Source organism: Aptenodytes forsteri, unplaced genomic scaffold (genome assembly GCF_000699145.1).
Source record: "Aptenodytes forsteri isolate BGI_AS27 unplaced genomic scaffold, ASM69914v1 Scaffold84, whole genome shotgun sequence".
Taxonomy (NCBI): Eukaryota; Metazoa; Chordata; class Aves; order Sphenisciformes; family Spheniscidae; genus Aptenodytes; species Aptenodytes forsteri.
The window spans coordinates 4,557,936-4,570,893 of NW_008795492.1; the positions used below are offsets into that span (position 1 = coordinate 4,557,936).

General features: G+C 39.8%; 1 protein-coding gene across 1 annotated transcript in view; it reads left to right on the forward strand.

The window, feature by feature from the left end:
- The window catches only part of GRIN2A (glutamate ionotropic receptor NMDA type subunit 2A), a 191,255-nt gene that overhangs the window by 1,021 nt on the left and 177,276 nt on the right, over nt 1-12,958 (forward strand). Inside the window, exon 2 of the mRNA XM_009281666.2 lies at nt 1,646-2,068. Within this exon, the coding sequence (XP_009279941.2) occupies nt 1,646-2,068 (423 nt within the window). The remainder of the gene's footprint in view (nt 1-1,645; nt 2,069-12,958) is intronic.

Sequence of the window (12,958 nt, forward strand, 5' to 3'; positions counted from 1 at the left end):
GGGAGTGGGGGGTGGGGGTCGGAAGAGGGCCACGAAGTTCCTTACTGGCAACATTTTTTATTAAAGGCACAATTTTTATCAAGGGTATGAAAGGCAGCACATGCCTACTTATGATGACATAAGCAAGAAACTAAAGCACACCTCTATCCATCCTGAGTTTAAATTCACCTTTCTGAAACTGTTTCTAGTTCTGTGTAATTACAGTATTTCCAATGTATACCAAAACACATCATTCTAAAGCGGCACCTGCCTTGCGGGCAAAGAGGGGTTGTGCGTGCCTTGGTTATTACTATAAGCATTATTTCTTGGGGTCTGGAGGAAGCTGAAGCGGCTTCGTGCCTGCGGGCATTTAGGTTTGTTTATTTCTACCGCTTTCCGTGCTACCTCTGGTGCTGCGGCGGCAGGAGTCTGGCCCGCGGTGCAATGACTTAAGAAGCAAAGGACAGTGGCACTGGTTTGCGGTTAAATGGTCTCTCAAGTGCTCATCTCCTTGTTTGATCCGAAAGGAGGTGATGATACAGCAAGCCCTTGTCTTGGTGTGTGTTTCAGCATCAGATGATTCTGGTTGATGATGGAGATAGGGCTGGCAGGATGAGAAGGGAGATCTGAAAAATGCCACCCCTGATTGGACAGCCCTGCTAGTGTTTTCTGCGTGACGCTTTGCAACAAGCTTGGCTTTATGTGGCACAGGGACTCCCTTCTTGCAGCTAGCAGAGAGCCGGTTATGGGGGTGGAAATCTCCCGGGGCACAGAAACAGAGGGAGATCTTGCAGAGTCAGACCTGCTTTCCCTCTTCTCCCTCCTTCAGATAGTTCAGACCACTTCTATGGCTCATCTCTCTCTCCCTGTCCTACTCCGTCTATATTCAGTCCCCTACAGAGATTCAGTGAAGATATGAAGTAAACCAATGCAGTGATGCTCATTTATGGAACACCCTCCCCTTCGACACCAGTGACAACTTTGTGTCTGAGATCAGCAGTTCTGAGATGCTCAAGTGAATGCTGTGTAAGAGGAGGGAGAAGAATTAAGATAGAATATTGTGCTTCTGAATCTGTTCCAGAAATGCAGTAGACTGTGCTTGGGCAGCAGCTGTCTAGGAGAGATCTTCAGAAATAAAACAGCATGGTTCTGGGATGCTGTGAGGTGTATGGATTATATGGACTGGGGTTTCCAGCAGACCTCTAGCTCGCTTCTCTCATTTTGAGCTAAAGCACCTCTTCGTGTTAGACTGTGACTAAATTTTAAATAGACGTTCAGGACAAAGGAAAATAGATTTCTGTGTTTTACCTGTTTTAGGACAGCAAGGTTGAAGAGAAGGATGATAATGTCTTTTTTTAATGATGTCAGTCATTTTAATTTTGTTGGCTATCCAGGAAGAATTTTAATGGGTCTTTCCTCTGAACCTGTGCTACATTTTTTGCCTTGCATGCGGGAGACCAGTTGTAATACTGTCACTGGCAAGCCAACTTTTTGAGGGGATATAAGAGGCTTGAATTGAAACTAAGGTGAAGAATGCATTATAAAAAGCTGCTAAAGTTTGCATTGTGTCCAGAAGCCTTCTTTTTAAAACCTTGATTGGAGATATACAGTATATATTTTTTTTCCTCTCTGTTGTTTTTCTCATACAATGTGATCACTTTTACAGGGGATAAAGCTGGCAAAGATGAGGAAAATTGGCTGTGCTCTCCTGGTACTCCAAGCTCTTCTGGCGCCTTTGGATCTTGTTCGTGGAGCAGAGAAAAGTTATCCCATCCTGAACATTGCAGTGATTCTGGGAAGGACCAAGTATATCACAGAGAGAGATATCAGAGCTCTCTGGACCAGGGAAATGTCAGCAGACCTGACTGTTGATGTCAATGTAGTGACCCTTCTGGTGAACCAGACTGACCCTAAGAGCATCATAACACACGTTTGCGACTTGATGTCAGGCACCAAGATCCATGGAGTGGTTTTTGGAGATGATACTGATCAGGAGGCAGTAGCTCAGATTTTGGATTTTATTTCATCTCAGACTTCTATTCCAATTCTTGGAATTCATGGTGGGGCCTCCATGATAATGGCAGATAAGGTAGGAAAACTTATTAAAAGCTTTTGCTAGTCTAATGTACTTCACTGTGTTGGTCTCTATCATGAATAATCACTACAAGCAGTTCAAAAAGGATGCTTCTAATTGTCTCTCTGTACTTTAAAAAAAGAAAAAACATACGGAGCAGTGTCCTCGTTGATCACTCATCAAACATTCTGAAATATTTTGGGGTTCATGCCTGAAACTCAACTTTCTGTCCATTGTAAAAGCAGCCCTAATGAAATTTTACTCTCCAGCAGACTGAATGCTGGTCAGTTTAGAAATTTTACTAGACAGTAAGTGCTGAATTATAGCAGAGATTCTATAACAATGGCTTTGACATCTTGATTTATATGGAAAGATCATTACAGCCAATGCTACTATCTTAAATGTAATTGCAGTGACCAAGTTACAGAGACAGTTATTTCATGTGCTTTTAAATTACCGTACAGATTTACCCATCTTTATAAAGCTGGCTTATGTATATTTAGGAATTTTGTCTGATACATATTTCACTCAACTTTCTATGCCAGTGTAAGAACATTTGAAGATCCCAGCCAGTGCTGAGTGATGAAACACTGGCAGAAATCCTTACAAAATCGACTTCACACTCGGTAGCAGATGCAGGATGTTTCTTATACGGATCTATTTTTTACTTTTATGTAGAAGCCTCTAGAAAATGAAATAGATGATTGTATTTTTCTTGTCTCAGTAAGTTAATACTATTTTCATTTTATGCTAATATTGTCATTATTATATCACTGTCTTTGATTTTAGGGGTTATCACAGTTTGCTAGTAAAACATTTTCATGCTGAAACTTGGATTCTAAAATTTCCACTTGGGAAATCAAAATTGTTCTTTTGTGTGAAGACAATCTAACAGAGTTGTCTGCAGTAGCTTGAATTGGCTGAGGGAATTGTTTGTTCATGTAACTAAAATTGCCTTAACTTTTAACTTGGCTTTTGCAATGTGCAATGTCTTGCAACTGGGTTTGGAACATCACAGTAATGAGACTTGCGTGTGTCACTCAATTAATCATTCGTTTAGGAATGAATTCCTGGGAGTTGAACGTGAAATTCACAGTACTGTCATAAAGGCAGAGGAGATGAAGTCTGAGGGAGAAAGAATGTAAAATCTGTCTTCCAAGTCAGCGTCAGGATTTTAGCTGAAACACATGGGTGTTGGCTAAATTGTGAAGTTGATCAGTGTTTAAAGTATTCTGTTTTGTCTCATACATTGAGATGGCTGGATATGCAAAAAAGATGCTTGGTCCCACTCCTGCTTGTGGATGTAGTTCTCTGGCACTCTAATAAGGCCATTTCATTTATGTCCTTATCGTGTGGCTCTAACAGGTATTTTCCTCCTCTGTGGCATTATGCTGGTACTGTGTTTTAGATGACTTTTACTTCAAAATGTGTGTATGTAGTACCTGCTTGTTTGTAGTCTACCAAGCACGGCTGACACAAAGGCAGCACAACAGTTCAGTGAATTCTGTGCCAGGTGGTTGTTACATGATGCTCAACTGTTCTAAATGTGAACTAAACTGAAGGCACAGAAATGAGAAGTCATCTATAATGCTAAAGACTTTACTGGAATGACTCAGAGTAGATAAGCTTACCATATTCTCTCTCTCTCACCATAGCCATCTCTTTAAAAAAGAAAAAGTTGTTCTAGGTTTCTAAATATGAGATATGCCCACATTTGGAGTATGCAGTGATTGATGTAGAATATACAGCTTTTGAAGTACTGAGTCCCCGTGTGAACATCTGCTGTGAACGGTGTATAGTTTAGACTGCCTCCTCCGTTGGCTCGGCTGGCTGTACTCTGCTTCAGTTTGGTTAAAGTTTGCCTGCACCAGCTGAGGAGATACATTGCTTGATATAGGCTATGAAAATTGACAGGCATGTGAAGCCAACAAAACTGGAATGTTTTCTGAACCTAGCTGATCTGCCTTCACCTGACATCTGCTCTCAAAACCCTACCAATAAACACTTGTGTGACACTTAAGGATGTATGGTACCTACCTGATCCCAGCTGCGTTGTAGAGATACCCTTTGGACAGTGTCACATGCTCTGCCTCCGGCTGATTTTATCTCCTGCCAACGAACTGCTCCTTGGCTTTGGTCCTCAATTCTGCCACAGACTTAAAACATATTCAGATGTGGGATAGTCTACTGAAACAAGATGAGAATTGTGTCTGGGGCATCTGTGCCAACCTGCTGTGCATCAGCATTCCTCGGAGGATGCTGAAAACAGACTGGCTGTTTATTCATCTTGTATCTGTTGACATTTGAGGGATCTCAAACCAAACATTACTTAGGAACCATTTCTTGACTTGAGCATTTGGTTTTAAACTTAGTTACATTTGTTTCACCACATGCTATCATTATAATGATAGTATTTGTGATACTTTTCTAAAACAGAACATCACAGTTAGTTCTACGACAATAATAAAAGATTTGTTTCCTTCACAAGTGGGGAAAAAGCCCCTATGTATTATAAATACAGCCAGGAATACTTACCATCTTTGAACCATACTGCTTTTGCAGATTGCAAAATTAAGTCTTTCTAACTTCTCATTAGAAATCTTTCCGAAAGACATAACTTGAAGCATTTTATTGTTGTGGAAGTACTGACAGTTATAATGCATAGCAAACAGCATTAAAGGTGAGGGTAATTTTCCAGAAGGGCTATTACAAAGTGATGGTTCTTGAAACAGCTCTGGAAATGCTATGCAAAATAAATCTTTGCTTTTCCCAAAAATAAGTACTATATATGGTTAAATTATCATTCTTCGTTATTCTTTCTGCTGATAATATTGGCAATAAACACTTTTAATTGCTTAGTATAAAATCCCTTTAGCATCTACCACCACCTTCAGCTTTCATTTTTTACCCCCATCCCCCTCCAAAATGGTAAACATAGAATCATAGAGCAGTTGAAGTTAGAAGGGATCACGGGAGGTTGTCTAACCCAAGCCTAGCTCAATGACGAGCTAACATCAAAGTCAGATCAGATCGTCCAGCCAAGTTTTGAGTATCTCCACGGATGTAGATACCACAGCCTGTCTGGGCAATCTGTTCCAGTATTTAACCTTTCTCACTGTGCGAATATTTTTGTTATATCTCATTAGAATTTCCCTCTGTACCGTGACCACAGGCTTTTGTTCTTTTGCTGTGAGTCTCCGAGTCCAACTCTGTCTCTGTATAGTTGTAGGCTGCAATTATACCTGTCCTTACCTGTCCCTTTTCTGGGGAAAAGAGTTCCCTCAGCCTTTTCTTGCACCTCCTGTGCTCCAGTCCTTTGGACTCACTCAGGCATATTAATGTCGTGTATGGGGGAACCCAAAACTGGACGCAGGACTGCAGATGTGGCCTCACAAGTACCAAAGAGGGGAATAATCCCTCCCCTCAAGCAGCTGGCTGTGCTCTCGCTAATGCAGCCTGGTTAGGCTTTATCACCGGAAGGGTGCACTGCTGACTCATGTTCAACTCATCTGCCGGCCCCCCCCCCGTGTCCTATAGAGCTGCTGGGATATTTATTAAGACATCTAACAGTGAATAAGTAGTGAGTGAAACTGTACTTTTAAATCCTGTTCATTCTTTTGGTGGATATTTTTCACGTATTTTACTGAAATACTTGCAGATGTTTGCATTACCTGTCATTTTCAGCTCTTTATAGACAGAGCTGGAATTGCTTTGGTTTTCCTCATTCCTGAGATGCAAAACCCGTACCACATGTGTGCAAACCAGAACTCTAAGCCCAGCCTTGTAACTATGATCAGAGCACACCCAGACTCCTGGCTCTGGTACTGAGAATTTACACTCCCTTATCCGTATATGACTTTATACACTGCTCTTAAAGTTCCTCTACATATCTTACAACTTCTTTGCCATGTGTCCTCATAGCGCAGTGATCATATAAAAAAAAAAGTAAAAAAAAAAGTTCAAAGCCACACTTCACATTTGCACTATGCATAAGCGTGCTTCAATTCTTATGCTTTAAAAGTTGTGATGAATGGGGGGGGTGTTGGGTTTGTTTTTTGTTGTAGAATCTTTTCTGGAGATCATACTTCATGGAGTGTGCTCATCAATTTGCATGTCTTCCATATGCGTTATGTAGATTTCTGTCCAGCTCATCTAGTTGGCTCGTAAAAGCAGTCCTGTATTTTTACAGAAAACCTTAAGTTTAAATTTTGTAACTTTTCATTCCTGCCCTTACTGATAACTGATATTAGCATGTGTATGGCACTATACTCCTGAGCATGATATTAACTTTGACTTTGGTTGGTACTGCAAAAGACTGGAAGATTAAACTGTAGTTTAATAAATGCTTTAGTGCAAAAATACCTGTATTCATGTAACTGGTGTTTCAGGTCTAGATACAGTAGCTTGCACTATTCCATTGCACACAATACTTCCAGCTTCTGCCTCTTTTAAAGAAGCAGTTGAATTTGACTTTCTTTCCTTCTAGCTGTACTAATGCCGCTATGGGAAGCGTAACTTTCAGATATTCTCATTGTTATTTTGAACTGCAATAAAAATGTAGCGTTGACCTCCTCTTGCAAATCTGTGTTTACTTGACCGTATCCATAAAAGTCAATCTATATGTATTTTTTAAAAATAACATTGTCTTGCACATCCGTAAAGATTTTTAGAACTAGGCTCATAATCTGTGGTCGTACCTTTTACGCACACGTGCCATAATCGCTGTTATTAAATGGTTAAAAACGTGCTTGAAATCTGTCTTACTGAGGTGAATGAAGTGAGTGGATACAGTATCTTGTGCTTTTCTTCAACAGGAGCCAGTGCTCTGGGAGCATGAGGTGGTTATGATACAGCATGCTGGTTTACACTACTAGTCTTGTACTGTCATTGCTATGAGAAAGTAAAGCATTAACAGCGAGAGCTGCAGCGTTTGCTGCTTTGAGCTGTGTCTCAGAACTCAGAGGAGCATTATATTAACAATGTGAGCCTTGCTTTCTTGCTTTCTCTCTCCCACTCTCTCTTTTCTTTTCTAAAGGATTTTCCTAGCTATTCCTGCGATGATTATATTATTCCTCATTCTCTTGTCCACACAAAAGTTTCCCTCTTAATTTAGCAACGGAAAGCATGGCGGATTTTCTGCAATACCATGAGAGTAGACTTGAACTATCACTCTTGTGGAGTTGAAGGGAGGGATACTTGGTTTAATTTTCTTGAGTAGAAGGAAGATAATTTTGAAAAGATCGGGAATTTCTGTAACTAATAAGCAGATTGTAGGAAATGGAAATCTTCTAGAGTTTACTTGATTTTTGATGTAGCTTAGGTGTGGGTAAGTTCCCATGTTTTTTAGCTTGCTTGAGTTGACACAGTTGCAGCTGAGCCCAGGGTGCAGGGGGGGATCCTATAAACCACTCTTATTTAGGAGAGAGGAGTCTTTGGCTTCACTTGGATCTAGTCATTTGCAGTAAGAGCAATATATTTTCATCTCAAAGGTACGATTTTCTTTCTCATCAAACTGTCTGTTCTTACAGTTCTTGAAAATAGAAATCCATAAGTGTTTTTGTTTTGAGCAACAACATTTTAAAACTGCTAGTAAGTCACTGTTGTAGACCATCCGTGCAAACTCTTCAAACTATTGCCTGCCTATAGGTAATTATAACACAGCAGACTCCCGAGCTGTAAAAGTAGGACACCAGACCTTCAGCATAATTTTCTGCTTGCAAACATTCCTGGTGGCATCTTTGGAATTTTTTTCCCAAGGACATTCTCAAATATAAAATCCAAAATTATTCCCTTTAAGCTACAAAATAATAATAGCCTATTATAAAGCACATAAGACATTTCTGGCAATCAGAATATATCCAGAGAACATACCTAAAAATATTCATCCTAATAAAATTATGCAGTGAACAGATCAGAAGGGCCTTGATATCATGTCAAACACATTTTTCATGTTTCATCTATTAATTTTTTTTGAGAGGATGCTTCGATTATTTGAATAGACAGTTTAATAGTGTTTGTCACTTATTTGAACTAACAATTTAATTTGAAGAATTTCTTTATAATTTTTTTTTACTTGCTTGGAAGACATCTGGGGTTAGATCTGCCTACATCAGTGATGGTACGAAGAGCTTTGTATAGATGAACAGAGAAACTTTGCAGTCCACAACTGTTTTTATTTGTTAGAAATCTGTGGTCAGCTGGGCCAGCTTTGCATGTACTCTTTTCTCCCCCTTCCCTCCTCCCTCTTCCTCTTTCTCCTCTGCCTCCCCTCTTTCCTGGAGCTATGAAGTTGTGTGGATTTTACTGAGGGAGCCCAGCCTGGATTGTCTCCACACCATCTGTCACCACCATGTTGTTTGTTTAAATCCTTGAGATATTTTATTCTGTACTTCACTGAAATAAATAAATAAATAAAACTGTAGCAGCATCATTGGCTATTTATATTAGATTTAGTCTTAAAATAAGGAGAAAAACCCCGTGCTTGCAATTGAGGTGCATAAGCCAGATGCACAGTTTGTAAAAACGGACATGGTTTCTCTTAGTGCTCCAGTTACGCTGCATGTTTGCCCTCCAGCCGAGGGCCCCTCTGGCTTCTCAAGATGGAGACCTAGCTGGGGGTCTCATGGCCCTGGAGAGGCAGTGCTGCTCATGCATTATGCTTGGGTCTCCCCATTGTTTCTAGGAAAAGGTTTTGTGCTCTTGTGTAAATGCATAGCAGCTAGCAAGCATTTCTTTTTGAGTATTTGCACTCAAAGAAGCTGTGCTAGAAGGCCCATGGTGATGTATCTTCCTCTATCCTGAGACTTGATATATTGGGTCAGGGAAAAGTCGAGACTCACAGGCTCTGTGTGAAACCAGAACTGGAAATAAGATTGGTTAGAAGGGGGAATATTTTGGAGAGAAATTAAATTAAAGTGTGTAGAAGAAATGTAGTATAAAAGCTGACCAACCAACAGGAAAACTAACTTGTTTCTTGATATGCAAATGTGATATTCCAAGTTGCAGACGGAGGTTACTTGGTGTCCAGCAGCTGTAAGTTTGTGGTATGCACTTAACATTGTCTCGCCTTTCCCAACACAATTTCCCTTGTACTTTCCATAGACATGAAGCTTAAGTGATCAAAAAGCCTGAGTGTTTGGAAGGAGAAGGAGGTCCCAGGTGTACAAATGATCTCTTATTTAGGGAAGAGCAAAATTCCTCTAGAAAAAGGTCTGTGTCTTCTGGGACTCAGGCATGAGGGGTCCATTGCTGCCTACTGGGGTGGGCTGAGGAGTACAGGGGGTTCCCTGATCAGCCTTTGTAATTGATTTAAACCACCTGAAAAAGCAACAGTTTCTAGTCCAAATTTGTGACTAAGGTTTTGTTTGAATACTGACTCTTTAAGCTTCACATGCAGATTAAAGAAATAATTCATAAATGTATATATCTAGACAGTTTGTGTAATCCATTCCTACTCCTCTCATCTCCTCAACAGCCACAGAGACTGAACTAAAAGTGACCTAGGAAATCCAGCAACATATCTGAGGTCATAAACTGGTCCTAAACTTCTAGAGCATGGGCAACAGTGAAACATCTCCATTTGATTGTACATTTATAGAACAGAGAATGCTTAGCAAGATTAACCTGTATTTGGACAGGGGCAAATTCAAAGCAAAAGTGCAGTCCCTTTTGGCTGTAATACACTAAGACGCACATTGGAGGGCTGTGGATGAGATGTGATTAAAACACTGTAATGTTCTGCATACAGCTCCAAAATGACTTCTGTTTCTTTTGGAAGTCATCTTTAGGAATGATCAGGACTGAGAAAGCTAGGTCTGTTTTTTCGGTATACATGCACGTTCTCCCTGCTTTCTTCCAGATTCCCTTGCTGAAGGTGGAGAGGGAGGGTGAGAGAATAAAAGGTTGTCATCTTCATGCTTTTAATATTTTTCTTCAAGTACATTGATTTACCTGCTCCTCAGGGTGGAGCCTACAAGTAATAGTGGTTTGGTGTGTTGAATTGGCTGATAGTAGTGTAATTTCCCAGTAGGATCACGTACACCCATCTTTGAGTAGCCTGGATAAAGTAGATTTTTTCAGATTGAGACCATATACCTTTCAACTTTAAAATTATGTATCCCTTAATCTAGGTTTTGAGTAAGCTCTCTTGGGGAGTGCTTCATCACCAGATGACTCTTCAGTCAGTGCTTTAGGCTTTCTATCTCTATCATAGGTTTGGGAAAGTAATTTCCTTATAGGCTTTTAATGAAGATAGGCTGGACTGTTTCCTTGTCACAAGTTACCTGCTGCAGCATGACTGAGAACACCAATGCTGGTCTTGCTCCATGGCCTCCAGTCAGTGTGTGTAACTATTTATAGCCTGCCTTTTGTGCATCTCAGAGCAAGGTATTTCTATAAATGTGTTTCATTCAAGGGATTGCTGGGTGGGAAGCTGCTTATCTTTTCCTTTTGTTTCCTTTTCTTGACAGTGGTTGGTTTGTTGGTTTTGGGGTTTTTTTTTAGTGTCCTAACTTTTGGTTCAAGATTTCTGCCTGTAATTTTGTTGATACAAAGTTTTGTCTATTTGTGCTGACCAGCTTGCCTCTCCACATGACTAGAATTAACAATAGGAATGCTTTGTTTTCACTACATTGATTTTGTGTCCAGTGGAAACACACTGCATATGTAGAACCACTATGAAAGAGGAAAGAGCAGGGATTTTATAGCCACCTTCCAGCTCAACACAATTTACAATACAATTAGGAACGACAGTTATAATTGAATAAACAGAAAACAGAATTAAGGTAATCTGTTCTAAGTCTCTGACATTCCTGTAATGAGTTGCTTTTAGGAGTTACAGAAACATATAATTACCAGATAAATTACATGTTATTTTTTGTGTGTGAGGCTAATTAAGAGTTCTGGGTAAATTGTGTTGGCAGAGCCATCAGAGCTATATGAAGTACCTAACTGGGATGAGATAAGGCTTGTGAATTCATCATAAGAAAACAGGTGCAAAAACTCCGGAAAGTGTCTGTATTCTGGTCAAGTACCATTTAGGATGGTCTGGTTTATTTTCAATAGTCACATTATCTTTGTAGTAAATAAGCTAATCCTGTCCTTTGTTTCATTTTGCTCTGTTTACCATCCCCTCCTCTCTCCTTTCTCCATCTGCATTTTAACTATTGTTATCTGCAAAAAGGCTGAAATTTCCTATTGTGGAATCAGGTTTCTAGTGAAAGATGTTATGGATGACTCCAATCCTTAGCATGCAAAACATTAAGCTCTATCACTTAACTATGTAACAGCAAACTGGTACAGAAGTTGTAAAAAGAAACATTTGCTTCCTTCGCTTGCTCTTAGACTGCATTTTTCTTATCCAGTCCATTCTGTATGCAAATCTCCTTCCACCAAACAGCTGCTTCCGAACACCCTCCTGTTATGCTGTCTTCATCTGCATCCCATCTATTTGCTATTCTACTTTATACTTGGTTGTCATCCTAGTGTTAGAGCTAGGGTGGGTTTTTTTTTCCATTTATTGCCTTAGTTCACTTCTAGCAGAAGCAAGGTTGGCTATGAGAGAATATAACTCTTGGCTTAAAATTATGTATCCCTTAATGTTAGGAGTATCGGGACTCTTTCAGTGTACACAGAGCACAGATGATAGTTGTGCTACAATAAGATTAACTGGAGCAAATAAAAATTCTCTGGAATCCCAAGAAGAAAGTAAAAACTGTTATGACTTAAATCAAGCCTGTTTATATTTAACAAGCAGAAAATAGAGAAAGGATGAGAAGCCAAACCAGGTGAGCTGGGGTAACGGTGGTGGAGAGCTGAGGTGGTGATAAACCAGCAACAGAAATTGCTGATGAAAGTGATCTATTTGTGAAGAAAGAAGTATGAGAAAACCAAAAGTATTCAAAACTCTGAACAGTTTCCATCTCAGTATCTCTTCAGGGTTCCTGGCCTTGGGATTTTAGGCAATTCTTCTCCTGTCCCAAGTGATTTCTTCTGCATTCATTGACCGGCTTTACATACTCATATAGGGGGATATTTGCTTTTCCTGGTGCAATGTAGGGAGTCCAGGCTGTAGTTAAGTATCTGGAAATTGCTGTATTGGAGTCTGCATGTTTCTCTTCTAATGTAATTTAAAATTTCCCTACTGCTTTTATTTTTTTCTTTAGTATAACCTCTGGGACAGGGTCAGCCTATAGGCTTTCCTATATATATAAACCTCCCTTTATTTTGCTATGCACTTGGCTGGTTACTGTGTCCAGCACTGATGTCCTTCTATGTAAACATCCAATTCTATAAGAAAATGGAAAGATTTTTTAATAATTGTCTGATTTGTAGTAATATATGTACTTTTTTCTATGTAGGTATCTTCACTCTGTTCAGGCGCTTTGTGGGGGTGCCTACTACCTTGGATTTTTAGGAACTGGCATTTGAAAATAGATTTATGATTCCCTTTTATCATTGATTTTCAATTCAATTAATCTGAATTTGAGATCTCCCGTAGGGGCTTCAGGACAGACTGAAGGGGACAGGACAGACTAACAGTTAAAATATGTGAAAATAAATCGCTTTCCACAGTGCTAGGTGGCTCGCTGATTCTGCAGTCTGCCCTGTATGTGAATGTGTGTTGCTGTTGCTTTAAAATATTATTCTGAGACTCATGTTTACTGGCACTTTTAAATTGTAGCTATGTGCACAGAACAAAGTTATGGATCATGAATTACATAAATGCTGATGTCATCTAAATGACTGGCTGTATCATGAGATTGGAAATGAGCAATGTCTTCAGAGAACAGAGCATAGGAAAGTGTCAGACAAGGATAGTTTTGGCTCTTTGCAGGGTAAACTTACTTGCAGAAGGAAAAATACAAGTTTACATGATCCCCCCCCCCCCCCCCCTGCGGGGGTCCC